This window comes from Ictidomys tridecemlineatus, chromosome 1 (assembly GCF_052094955.1).
Source record: "Ictidomys tridecemlineatus isolate mIctTri1 chromosome 1, mIctTri1.hap1, whole genome shotgun sequence".
NCBI lineage: Eukaryota > Metazoa > Chordata > Mammalia > Rodentia > Sciuridae > Ictidomys > Ictidomys tridecemlineatus.
The window spans coordinates 29989753-30002978 of NC_135477.1; the positions used below are offsets into that span (position 1 = coordinate 29989753).

The window sequence follows — 13226 nt, forward strand, 5'->3', positions numbered from 1 at the left end:
TTCTGTGAGAGAATTTCAGGATTAGTCTCCTTTACTTGTACCTTTCTTTTTTCAATGGAAAGGATTTACTGGGCACCATCCTGATTGGTCCTTGCTACAAGGTTGAGTTTATTTTCCTCTAATAGTTTGCTGTAGGTGTAACTTTCATACTGTATAATTCTGCCTTTGTTAAGGGTGCGATTCCATGATTCTAGTAAATTGAACAATTTCTTGAATCTAATTTTAGAGCACTTCATCAGCCTGAAAGTCCCCCTCATGCTCATTTGTAGTCAATCCTTATTCCCATCCCGGGTCCTAGTCAATTACTAATATTCCTCACTCTATCAATTAGCCTTTTCTAGACATTTCATGTAAGTAACATCATTTAACATGTAGTCCTTTGCATATGGTTCTTTCACTTAGAATGATGTTTTTTGAGATTCATACATGTTGTAGTACCTGTCTACAGTTTATTCCCTCAAATTGCTAAATGATGTTCCAATGTATAGTTACGCCACATTTTATTTATCTGTTCAACAGTTGATGGACATCTAGATTGATCTAAGTTTGAGGCTATCCTCAATTTGAGTCCCCCAAGTCCTTATGAATAAGGATGCTACAAACATTGAGTATACGTCTTTGTATGAATTTGTTCTCATTTCTCTTGGGAAGATCCCTAAGAATGGGGTTTATGGTTCTTATGATGAGTTTATATTTCATTTTTAAAATAAAGTTGCCAGTTTTCCATGCCCATTAATAGTGGATGAGTGTTCTTATCTACCTATACCACGAAGCTGAGTTTTAATCAGTCCTTATGACTCAAACTTCTCAGTTTTATTGTATCATTTTGAGAAGAGATTGGCTCTTTCAACTCTCCAAATCCCTAAATTTTTGCACACTTCTTGTTTATTTGTTTGTTTTATTCCTAATAAATTTTGTCCAGTTCTTTTTCTGAGCTTGTTTCTTTCTTTAGGACCTTGTTCACCATAGCTAATAGCAACCAAAGCAGGCAATTAACATTCTGAGTTTCAGTCCCTTCTCTTAAAGCCATATGCTCATTCAGTCCATTATCTGCCTTCCAAATTAATGCAGGCGACAGTTTACCCGATGCCTCATCACTGCAAACATCCATCACCTCTTTTCAGCCTTTAGTAACAATCTCCTTGACAGCTGCCCTAAAGATAGTATACGGGGTAAAGTTGGGAGTTCATAACCCGCTTGAATCAAACTGTGAAATATGATGTATTAAGAACTATGTAATGTTTTGAACGACCAACAATAAAAAAAAAGGCTAAAGAAAAAAAAAAAAGATAGTGGGTTCTTATTATACTACCAGACCACCTTTGATAGCAATTTCTGTATTAATCAGGATAAAAAAGTTGTGCTCTGTATTAATCAGGATAAAAAATGTTCCAGAATCTGAGAGGGTTATAAAAACAAGTTTTTCTCCCCCCACCTCCATCCACGCTACAATCAGCTTTCTGTTACTGTCACAAATACCTGCAATAATCAACTTGTAAAGAGAAAATGTTGATTTGGGCTCACAGTACTAGAGATCCAGTCTGTGTTGGGTTGGCCCTGTTACTTTGGGCCTGTGGTGAGGCAGCACATCATGGTGGGAGTCCATGTGGAATAAAACTGCTCACCCCATCACCAGCGAGCAAAGAGAAAGAGGAGGAGGCCAGGGTCTCCTTCAAGAGCATCCCCAGGACCCAAAGCCCTCCCATAGGACTCCATCTTTTAATGGCTCTACCATCTCCCAATAGTGCCACCCTGGGGACCAAGCCTTTAACACATGGACCTCAGATCAGAGCAGCACATCCTCCTGACAAGCCCTGCCTGTGCTTCACATCATCTGTGCTGGAGATCCCAGGGTGCTGGGCTTACCCTGTGCAGAGCCTTGTTGTCTTCTGGGAGAGGGAAAGGAGAACATGGTGAATCATGCACTAACTCCTAAGGCCTCCTCGCACACTGGATTAGTCACCGCAGGTTATGTGGCCAATCCTGACATCAATGGGGCAGGGAAATATAATCTTCCCCTGGGGAAGGGCAGCAGATATTGTGAACAATAGTATGAGTGATGACATTATGCTTTTTTGTTGTTGTTGTTTATATCCTGGGGACCGAAGAAGAGAAAAAGCTTTCTTTATATGGCAGCTTTACCCAAAGTTGCCTAGAATTAGGGTAAGTTGGGGGCCTTTCAAAATGCCTTGTAGACCAAGGATCTGGATTCCCATGGATGTTGGCCCCTAGCCCCATGGCTTTCATGTGCAGAATAGCTGCCGTTCCTCTTTCTCTGCCAGCAATTTGAGTCCCCCAAGTTGCTCAGGGAGAGATTTGATTGGGGAGACTGTCTTTTCTAGAGTTTGCTCCTCAACATCCCACACCTTCTGGGGCCTTTGTAAATTAATTTTCTTGACTTCCGGCTTTAGTTGAACCACTTTCGTTTTTCCTTCCTAGCTGTCTTCTGGGGAGACATTGCTTTGGATGAAGATGATCTGAAGTTATTTCACATCGACAAGGCTCAAGACTGGACCAAGCCGTCAGTGGAGGAGTCGGGTCATAGCACGGGTAAGTACTGATTCCCATTCTCCTGCCCCAGCTGGCAGGGATGGGGGCTCCAGCATGTCTGACTGTAGGTCCAGGGAAAGCCAGGGACAGGTTACCCATCCTTCTCTAGGGAAGAAGTGCAGTGGGGCCTCCAAGTTGGCGGGTTCTTCTAAGATGTCTCCATTTGCCTCTTTATCTGAGGATCTAGGCTGGAGCCCTGTGTTGGTTCTTTGGACTCTGGCCGGGGGTCTTCCTTATCCCAGACCGGAAAGAGTTGCCCATTGGGCTGGTTTTAGGACATGTCCATTGAAAATGTTAAGAATGACCACCCAGGGGGAGGTGTTTGCCCTGGGTGTGTGCCTGTTTGGCTGACTAGCCAGGTGATAGTCACCTGGGGCCCAGGCACCACCCAGCCTTCAGACTCTGGTTGCCTTCTCCCTCCTTGCTGCCCACCTGAAGTAAATACTACTGAGACTGGTCTTCTGGGTTCTCCTCACCTCCCTGCTCACTGGGTCAATGGCCTTGGCTTTATGGCATCTTAGACATAGTCCAGGGAGCTGAGTATGGGCACAGGTGTCTGAAGTGGCAGGCGATAACCTGTTATTTGGTGATCGACAGGTAGGAGGCACCTGTGACCCTTTTTCCACCCTCCCTTCCTTTCTCTTGGAGCTTTTTGAGCACCTTCCTGGGCCAGCGGCGGTGCTGTGGAGGGAAAGAGGAGGCAATGCAGCTGCTGCCTTTAGGGAGGCTGGTGTGGATTTAGCCCAGCTCCCTGTACAATGGGGGTGAGACCAACCTCACCCCATAGAGGTTTGGGGGGAAGACTCCAGAGGTAACAGGCTGCCCATGGCCTGGCACATAAGATCTCAGGAAAGGGCAGGGATTTTACTAAGAAACTCCTCTGGCAATGTGTAAGGAACCAAGGGCAATAGGAAGAGAGAAGGGTGAGCAGAGCCTGGCATCCTGTGAATGGCACCCTTGCGTTGTGTCCTGAAGGACAAGCAGGAGTCCCTAAGTGGGAAAGGGCATTTTGGGTGGAGGGGAAGCCAGGTACAAAGACAAGGAAGGTAAGAGGTACTCTCTTTCTTGGGGAGACTGGGATAAGGCATAGGTCCCTGGAGGGTGGCCCTTTGGGGTGGGCCCGTGGGAGATGTGTCTGGCTGGGTTGGACTGGGAGGGGCTTGTCTGACCAGTCAGTGAACTTGGGCTTTACCTGTGGGCTGCAGGGTTCCTGCCCTTTCTGAATAGGTGTATGTAGGACAGAGTGCCTTGGGAGAATCCGCCCCGCCCCCCCACTGCTCTCCTGAGCTAGGTTCCTGGCTGGAACCTGGGCAGCCTTGCCATGCTGATTGCTGGTGATGGGGACAGGGTAAATCAAACAACCCGTTCCCCAGCTGCAGATGGACTTGGTGACATCCAGGAACATCCCTGAAGCTTGGAGGGATGAAGGTGGGAATGTGACCAGATTGGGGCATTGGGAAGGGAGGGGTGGTGACTTCCGTGGTTCATGAGGAACATGAGCAGCTAGAGGGACCAAAGCTCAGCATAGGGCTTGGTGGGTGAGGGGTCAGGGTTGTCAGGAGGTCAGGGGGAACCATTGCCAGGGACTGGGGAGATGGAGGTCCCCTTAGCCACACAGACCTTCTTGGTAGCATCTGGTTCTATGACTAGTGTTCTTAGAATTTCTGAGGCCTCTTTCATATGATTTGGAGTCTTAAAATTTGACATGAAGTCTTAAATTATTTTTCTTAACAGTACATCCACAGTCTTAATTGAGCTCCACAAAAAAGGAAAAGTCTCTTCATAATTCTACCATCTACCATGCCATCAAATCACTCTTCTCTTGCTTTTCCCAGAAGCCTAGAGAAATTAACCTCACTAGAGTGTGTGTGGTTAAGATGTTTTCTTAAACGTTTCATGTTGCAGTGTTACTTAAAATTAGTGAACTTCACATATCTTGAATATACATTAGGATAAACTTTTATGTAAGTAAATGCCCCTGTAACTACTCCCAGGCCAAGATGTGGAACATTCCAGGCTCCAGAAGCCTCCTTTCCCCTGGTCAGCTCTTGTTCCAAAGTCACCTCTAGTCTAACCCCCATCACCAGACTCATTTTTCCTGCTTACAGGGGACCCTATAGCATGTGTTTTTCTGTCGTCTTTCACTCAGCTTTATGACTGTGAAGTCCTCCCATGTTGCTAGGTGGTGTTCTATTGTGTGAGTAGACCCTGGCTTCTTCATTATGTGACAGACATTTGGGCAATTTACAGTCTTTGGTAGACATAGAATCATTTATTGCTGCTGGCCATGTACCAGGGAGCCATGGCAGGGTCCTAGGGTACACTAGTTTAGCATTAGAGGAAACTCTCAAACTATTTTCCAAAGTAGTTGTACCAATTTACACTCCACACCAGTACTTATTTGCTTAGAAAGCAGGAATGATGTCCACACAGGGTCTGTGAAGGCCTCTGGTCTTGGATGTTGAGAGCCACAGCCGAAGGGGCCCCAGCAAACTTTCAGACTGCCAGCTGATGATTGGCTCACAGCGGCCTCAGCAACTTCTAGCTGATTGGCTCCTCTGCGGTGATGCTCATTGGGCTGTTTCCCTGCCCTTTCAGACCAAGGAGCTGCTCATTGGGGAACTTTCTTTGGCTCCGCCCACACAACTCAGCAGGAGGAGTGGGGGAGGGGGAGAGGCTTGTGGGAAGCCGGTGGTGGCAGTTGGGCTCTGAGGGTTTTTCCTGAGGAGCTGTTTTGTTTGGCGTGTGTGGTTCTAAAAATAAAGTTCATTTCTTTTGACAAGTGGCTCCTGATTGTGCCCAGCCAGACTGCGGCACTTGGGCCTCCCAGCTTGGGCCTCTTTTTGCCCTCTGGGCCTGAATAGCGATCAGGTGATGTCCATTAGTCATTGCAAATGCTCAGGCTGCTCCAAGCTGCTCTCTGGCACAGCTTAGGGGTTCAGGGTTGGCAAATATGAGTGAGAGGCACCATGCTAGCTGTATTCTCAGCTGCTGGAGAGACCTTGTTAAGGAAGGTCTCCTGAGGATGCCATGGCAAAGGGAAACCTAACGCTTCACCTGTCACCGCACTTTCTCTGGCTGGATGTGGAATGTGAAGGTGGAAGTTTCTGTCTTTTTCCCCCTTGAGGTGATAGAGGGCAGAGGCTGCATCACATTTAGCTTTGGACTCCGGAGAGGTAGGCCAGCTGTTTTAACTTAGAAGGCAGTGGCCAGAATTGGTGAAGACAAGAAGAGGTGGACAGAGATTGCAGACCTTGGAACCTTCTTCCAGAGCATGAGAGGAAACCAAAAACTCCACACATCTGGGAAGGACGCTTAGAGAAAAATGGTCACAATCACAGCCTTAGAGTTACGCTTCCTGGGCTGAATTCTTGAGCTGGATCTTAGTTTCTTTATCTGCCAATGGGAATAGTAATAATACCTACCTCAGAGTGATGTCATGAGGACAAAAGAAAAGAATATGTGCAAAGTGCCTGGCACACAATAAATGCTCAATAAATAGCAACGGATATCAATAAATATCAACAGTCTTCTCATTCCTATTAACATTTCTAGAAAGAAGATGGATTGAAGAGGATCTAGGATGAAAGTGGGAAGTGGAGATTTGCTACATATGGAGGGAATTTGGGGGTGTGGGCGCGCATCTTTAAAACATAGACCTGGTGTTTCCTCCTTCCCAAGCTAGTTATGTATTTTTTTTTTCTTTTCGGTGTGTTTTTAGGGCAAGGTAATTTTTATCCTGATTGCTTTTCTCTGCGGGCCAATAGGACTTTGCATCTATCTAGAATAGTTATTTTATTTTCAGAATGGGAATATGTTTTATTGTTTGGGCTGATTAAACTAATACCACTTGTAAAAAAAAATAAAAAGTTCAATAGCTCATAATTGTATAAAGCATAAAGGGAAAATCCCCTGTTATCCCAGCCCCAGGGATCCCTATCATTAGTTGCTGCACTTTTCCACTATTAATGTGAGTGGGCCACGTGCACCAATATGTACACATATGCATGCATATATTTTAAACATAAAAGAGATACCTACTTTTGAAACATAAAAGAGATTTTACTGGACATACTCAGTATAGTCTGTGCTTTGCTTAACACCGCATTGGGGTTCCTCTTTCTTGCAGTACCTTGTGATCTCTCTTATTATCCTGTGGCAATAGTGGTCCATTGTGTAGTTCTGCCACACTTCATCTCACTAAGCCCTTATATGTGGATGTGAAGGTTGTTTGTCCCTTTTTTTTCTAAAAAAAAAAAAAAAAAGTCTTCTTAAGAAAGGAGCTATACCTTGACCCCCTCTTCCTCCATCCAAATAAGCAAAAGATGCCTTCCTAGACAGAGGGTACTGCATTTCCGAACTTTGGTAAAAGCTCCTGTTTTCTTTGTTTGGAGGCTGAGGAAGGGAGCTCAGGGAAGAGGGCTGAAGTCTCTGCACAGGGATGTGGGGGAAGGGCCCAGAAACCTTCAGAGCCTCCTTTCCTGGTCAATGCTATGAGCTGAGCTACTTTCCTGGATGAAGAATGAAGTTGTCATTTTCCCTAGATGTGGCCTGGTCAGCCTCATTTCCAGCATTCCAAGTTCAGTCAGTGGCAGAGTCAGGACTAGAGCCCGATTTCCCAGTTCCCTGGTTGCTGTGTCCTCCACAATGTACCAGCCTGCCTGCCATATTGCCAGCTGGAAGGAACAGAAAACCACCTGGAAGTAGGCTGAAATGTGGATGAGCAAAGACCCTGGCCTGGTTTAGGAGCCCACTCAGGGGTTGCACTGGGCACAGAAGAAGCCACTGAAGGCTTTGGGGCTCCCAGCAGGGGACACCGTTCTATTCACTTAGGGGCAACTGTTCCAGTCCATATCAGTGCCTCTAATCTCTCTTTCCCCATCCCCATTATCTTCCTGTTAACATTGCAACAATTGTGGGTGGAATAGCACCCCTCCAAAAACTTTCACCTGGAACCTCAAAAGGTGACCTTCTTTGGAAATAGTGTTTTTGTAGATCTAATTAGATCCTTAGATGAAATCATCCGGGACTCAGGCCCACCCTAAACCCAGGGACTCAGGCCCACCCTAAACCCAGTGACTGGAATTGTTATAAATCCAGAAAGGCACAAGGAAGAGGCCATGTGAAGATGGAGGCAGAGACTGGAGTTTGCAGCTGCAAGCCAAGAACATCAAGGATTGTCAGGAGCCACCACACCTAGGAAGAGGCAAAGGATTCTTCCCCAGAGCTTACAGAGGGAGCACAGCCCTAGCAGCCTCTTAAATTTCAGACTTTTAGTGTCTAGAATTGGGAGAGAGTGGAACTGTTGTTGCCACCCAGTTTATGGTAACTTGGACCGCAGTCCTAGGGATCTAATGTAACTCCGCCCTAGGAGCCCTTCAGAGCCCCCCATGGCCTATCAAAAACATTCCTTGGTCTGCCTCCCAAGGTCCCTGTCTGCTCTGTCCACATTCCAGGCTCCCTTCCCTCAGCTGGCCCTCCAGCCAAATGCAATGACATCGTGTCTGCACACGCCCTGAGTTCCTTCCTTCCAGCCTTCTGTTCCAGCTGCTCCCTCTGCTCCAAGTCCCCATTATACAGACCAAGAAATGAAGGCCCAGGGAGGGCCAAGACTCATCCATGGCCCTGCAGCTGAACACATCTATGACACCTCTTAAGTCAGCACAGCTGCCAGCTATGGGAAACTGCCTGGCAGACAGTGCCATGAAGAGTGGCCTGTTGTGTACTTGGGATGCCGAGAGCTGCCTTCCCCCATGTGGGGAAGGGCCCATTCCCCTGCTGTGGGAGCTGCCAGGGGATACGGGGGATACCCGGCAGCAGCATTTTGGATGTGTGTGGGGCAGGGAGAGCATATCCTTTGGACAGAGAAAGTCCTTCTGTATGCATTTTATTTGCAGTGAGAAGAATGGGAGCTCTGCGCAGGCATGGGCCAAGCTGCCTGTGAATGGGGCCCTTGAATTAACATTGCAGAGTTTCCTAAAGCTGCTAATCGGATTAGCTGTGTAGTGAAGGAAGTACTTAGCGGGAGGCACACACACTCTCCGACTCTCTCGCATCCTCTTCAGTGTGATGGTGGCAGAACCTGTCGCCTCATTTCTGAGTTCTTAGACACTTCACTCATCCCCACAAGATGTGGAGAAGGCTGTGTGGTGGCTTCTTTGGACTTTTTACTTGTTTATTTTTTCCCCCCCCGAAAGACCCAAGGAAGCTATCTTTGTAGATGTACCTAGAGAGCAGTTGTCTCTGTCCAGATAATGGATCTGATTTCTTGATCTCTGTAATGAGGACTCTGAAAGGGGAAGCGGTTTTAATTACTTATTGGCTCTGATGGAAGCTGACGTTTCCCGCCTCGTTTATTCTGAGCCACTGGGCCATAGCCATCTCTGTTTAAGAAGCCAACCTTGTTCTAAATCCTTGCGTCCTAAACGCTTGCCTTCTGTATAGAGCATCAGCAAAACCCCAGCAGTTTGACATCTGGGTTCAAAATAATAAATGAGCAGGAGAGAGTCCAGGATGTCACTTTGGATAGCCTGTGTCCTCTCTCTGGGTATCAGCTCTCTGAAGTCACGAGGTCTCTTCACCCACCACACTGTTGTCTACTAACAGAGAATTCCTCTTCCAGCTCTGGCCAGGATGTGGAGTGGCACAGGATGCTCCCACCAGGTCTCCAGTGTTCCCATTTGAATAGAGAGGCTGATGAAACCGTATCCTCCTTTCTCTCAAGCCCGCTCTGAATTCAAGCTTGGTAGACAGTGTTTCAGAATTTCACTCATTTTCTTTGTTGAGGCAGGAAAATGAACTAACAAGTGTCTGGGTGAGTGGCAACAGGTGGCTCCCTGTGATATTCTGTGGAAGGAGCTACGTCTTAAGTGCATGAATAAATGCCAGATGGACTTTTTGCTAGGACAGTTCGTTGGACTCAAGTCTGTCTTCTTTCGCATCACGTATTGCCAGGTGCCACCTCTGAGGAACCTGGTGGCCTCTACTGCTAGGAGGGACAAGAGTGTGACATGGGCCTCCCTCATCCTAATTCTACCTACAGTCTCCACAAGAGCTGGGTGAGCAGGGACCCAGAGAATAAGGTCACGGTGACTTCTTTTTTCCTAGTATGTTGCACTTGACATTTTGAGGTTCTTGGACTTCTTTGAGAGTCTGATGAACATTATGAGCACTTCTCTGACACAAATACACACACACACACACACACACACACACACACACAATTTTGCTTGCAATTTCAAGAGATTTAAATTACTCCATGGATCTGAAGTTAGGAAATTGTATTCCTTGGCTTCCCTTTTCTGTGGGCTTCCACCTGTTGGCGATGTTCATGTGCACATCTGCAGTGCGGAATATGGCGGGTATGGAGTCAGGTAGGCCTTGGTTTGTGTCTCTGGTTCTGTACTAATTAGCTGTAGGACTTAGCCTAACTCCTTCCTTACTCATAAGATGGGATACCTGCCTTACTGGAGGATGAAATAAATGTGATAGGTAAAGCATTTTTCCAGGTTGCTGGCTCCATTGTCTTCTTTTCCCTCCAGTCCACTTCTGTGTCCCAGACCCTGTGCTCCCCAAGTGTGTGGCTCTCTTGGAGCTCCTCATTGTCATACTCTGCCAGGACCTTGGGGAAATGCTGGAGCTGGGCCTGCGGCAACACACTCTGATTAGTCCTTGGATTTGATCCCACTGAGCATACGTGAAATCTCTGTCAATCAATCCCCCCAATAAGGAGTTCCTTCATCATCCTGAGCCAACCTCCTGGGTCACAAGGTCTGAAAATCAATTAGGTGCTGGTTCGTCTTCAATAGCCACAGTGAAAAGAATAATAACAATGACCATTTTGTGGGTGTTGGATTATGGATTAATTGCCTTGTACACACGATCTCATTTAACCTTCACACAGTAGCTCTGCATGGTAGGTAATGTTGTACCTGTAGATGTGAGATCCAGGGTTCAGAGGGGTAAGTAACTTATTTGTGATCACACAAATAATCATTGGTAAAGTAAGGATTAGGACTTTTATGTATCCAGTCTCTGTTGTCTCTAGAAATAGCCTCTAGCATCACCTCCAACCTGGTCCTGCTAAGCTGATGGACACTTGGTCTCTGCATCACCACCCAAGAGGTGATGCAAAAGACAAGCAGAGCTCCACAGGTGAACAGGAGCTGCCCCACATCCCACCTTCCATTGCTCCTTCTTGCATGCAGTGGTTGCCTTTCTCCATCAGGCTGTCAATAGCGGTGACTCATCTTTGTTGAGTCATGGGCCTCCTGCGTGAGTTCCCACAGACTGGGTAGAAATGATGCCCCACAAATACTCAAGAACCGTGGATCCCATGTGCTGTTTGGATTGTTTTCGTCAGCTTTTTCACTGCTGTGACCAAAACACCTGACAAGAACAATTTTCAGGAGGAAAAGTTTTTTTGGGAGCTCACAGTTTCAGAGGACTCAGTCCATAGACAGCCGGCTCCATCCCTTGAGGCTTGAGGCAGAACATCATGGCAGAAGAGTGTGGTGGAGGAAAGAGCTAAGGACATCACACCAGGAAGCAATGAGAGAGAGAGAGAGAGAGAGAGAGAGAGAGAGAGGACGTGGGCACTTGAGAGAGCATGTTCTGTTCACCATGACAACATAGAAACCCCAAAGGCACACTCCCAATGATCCACGCCCTCCAGTCACACCCTACCTGCCTTACCTTGCAGTTGACCCCTATCTGGAGATTAACTCATTGATTGGGTTAATGCTCTGATAACCCAATCATTTCACCTCTAAACCTTGCATTGTCTCACATGTGAGCTGTTGGGAGATGCCTCATATCTAAACCATAACAGGGATCAAATCCAAGGGTCTAACCAGGACTGTATTGAGGGTTCTTCTTCTCCCCCACTTGCCTAGGAGGCCATCAGGGTTGGGACTGTTTGCTTGAAGGTGTGATCCTGCAAACCCTGGCTTGGGGTGGATGCCAGCAACAAAATGATTTTCAGGCCCAGGATTGTGGCCTTGAGGCTGCACAGGCCCACATCACTTTGCAGGGAGTGCCCAAAAAGGGCATCCTGTAGCCACATGCCAAATACTGGGTCCCCGTCCAGATTCCCAGATGGAAAACATGGTTCTTAGCACTTCTCTGAGTCAAAGAGCGTGTACTGGAGTTCCTGCTCACTCCTCCCAGCTCCTCTTAGCCTTCCACCTCCTGACAGACAAGGATTTGGGACTCCACACTCAAGAGGCTGGGTAGCACATCACCATTACCTCTGGTCTGGCTCTAACCTGGCCCCTGACTTTTATTTGTGCACTTATGATTTATTCTAACTTTGTCCCCATCTTCCTCTCCCAGGCCAACACTCTGGCTTGCCTCCAGGTGACCACCCATAGTTATCCTGTCCCTGCTATGTGCCTTCTTCTGGGCTTCCACAGGGTAGAACTTTATCTCCCTGCGCTGGACTCCTAGTCGTCTTCAACACCCTCCCCTGGGGTTTACTCCACAGCTTTGTTGCCTCTCTGATGTCAGCTTTATGTTTAGAATCACTTCCTCCCCTCTTTCCTTCCTTCTGTAGACAGTGCTAATGGGGGACCCCTTCTGTGCTCAGCACCAAGTATATATCTATATCCACCTTTCCCCTATCATTGAGAAGACTAAGCTTTAATGATGAGAGTGATTATTGTCATGCTTTGGGTGCACTAAAGAAATGGGGCAGGCTGGAGGAGTGGGACCTGGGATCAAAACCCTGCTGGCATGGGTGGTCACCTACCCCCTAAAACAGGCAAAGTCCCCACTTGGAGGGAAGGCTCCATATGACAACTGTCATCCAGGCTGGGAATTGCTCAGGAATCCAATCTGGGAATCCAGAAACCTAGGAAAATAGCAGGGATCCTTGCCTTGCTATTTGGAGCTCCCAACACTAGAAGCTAAAGTAAGCTTCTGGTTCCATGCTGGGAGCTCCAAATAGCAAGGCAAGGATCCCTGGGTCTTGTGAGAAGTGAGAGTTAGTGAGGAGGCAAGCCAGAGTGTTGGCCTGGGAGAGGAAGATGGGGACAGAGTTAGAATAAATCATAAGTGCACAAATAAAAGTCAGGGGCCAGGTTAGAGCCAGACCAGAGGTAATGGTGATGTGCTACCCAGCCTCTTGAGTGTGGAGTCCCAAATCCTTAAACCCTTGCTTAAGGACAGGGCTGGCTGGAGCCAGTGCCTGAGCTCAGCTGACAGAAGTCAGCAGGCCCTGGCAGAAAAGGAGGACCTCAGGACAGGAACCAGCAAGGCCTAGCAGCTCCCCAACCCAGAAAGTTTTTAATTTAATAAGTCGATCTGAGATGATCAAGAAGCATCTGATAAAGTGCACATCTGCTCTTTGGGAAGGACAAAGGGATGCAACATAAGGATGCTATCATCTCACTCTCTGGGGCCTCATTCAGGCTGACTTACAGCTTGGATTGAAGCCAGAGTTCACTGAGAACTTGAAGGATTGGGAAAAGCAAATGCACCTTTGAGTTGATCTCTATTATGACTACATTTGTCAGGATTTGAAGAAGCAGTGCTGAGAGTCCACCTGGAGCTGTAGAGGATACACAGCCAGCCAGGCGGATGCTCTTGAGTATGCATCCAGACAGCCAGGAGCCTCCCAGGCACGAATCTGGGAGCCTGAATCAAAATTGGGAGATTAGCTTGAGAGGCTGGGACAA

The 13226-nt window shown here is 47.3% G+C and overlaps 1 protein-coding gene across 1 annotated transcript in view; it reads left to right on the top strand.

The window, feature by feature from the left end:
* Tll2 (tolloid like 2) overlaps positions 1 to 13226 on the top strand; it is a 119282-nt gene that overhangs the window by 24046 nt on the left and 82010 nt on the right. The window contains exon 2 of the mRNA XM_005335281.4: positions 2440 to 2550. Within this exon, the coding sequence (XP_005335338.2) occupies positions 2440 to 2550 (111 nt within the window). The remainder of the gene's footprint in view (positions 1 to 2439; positions 2551 to 13226) is intronic.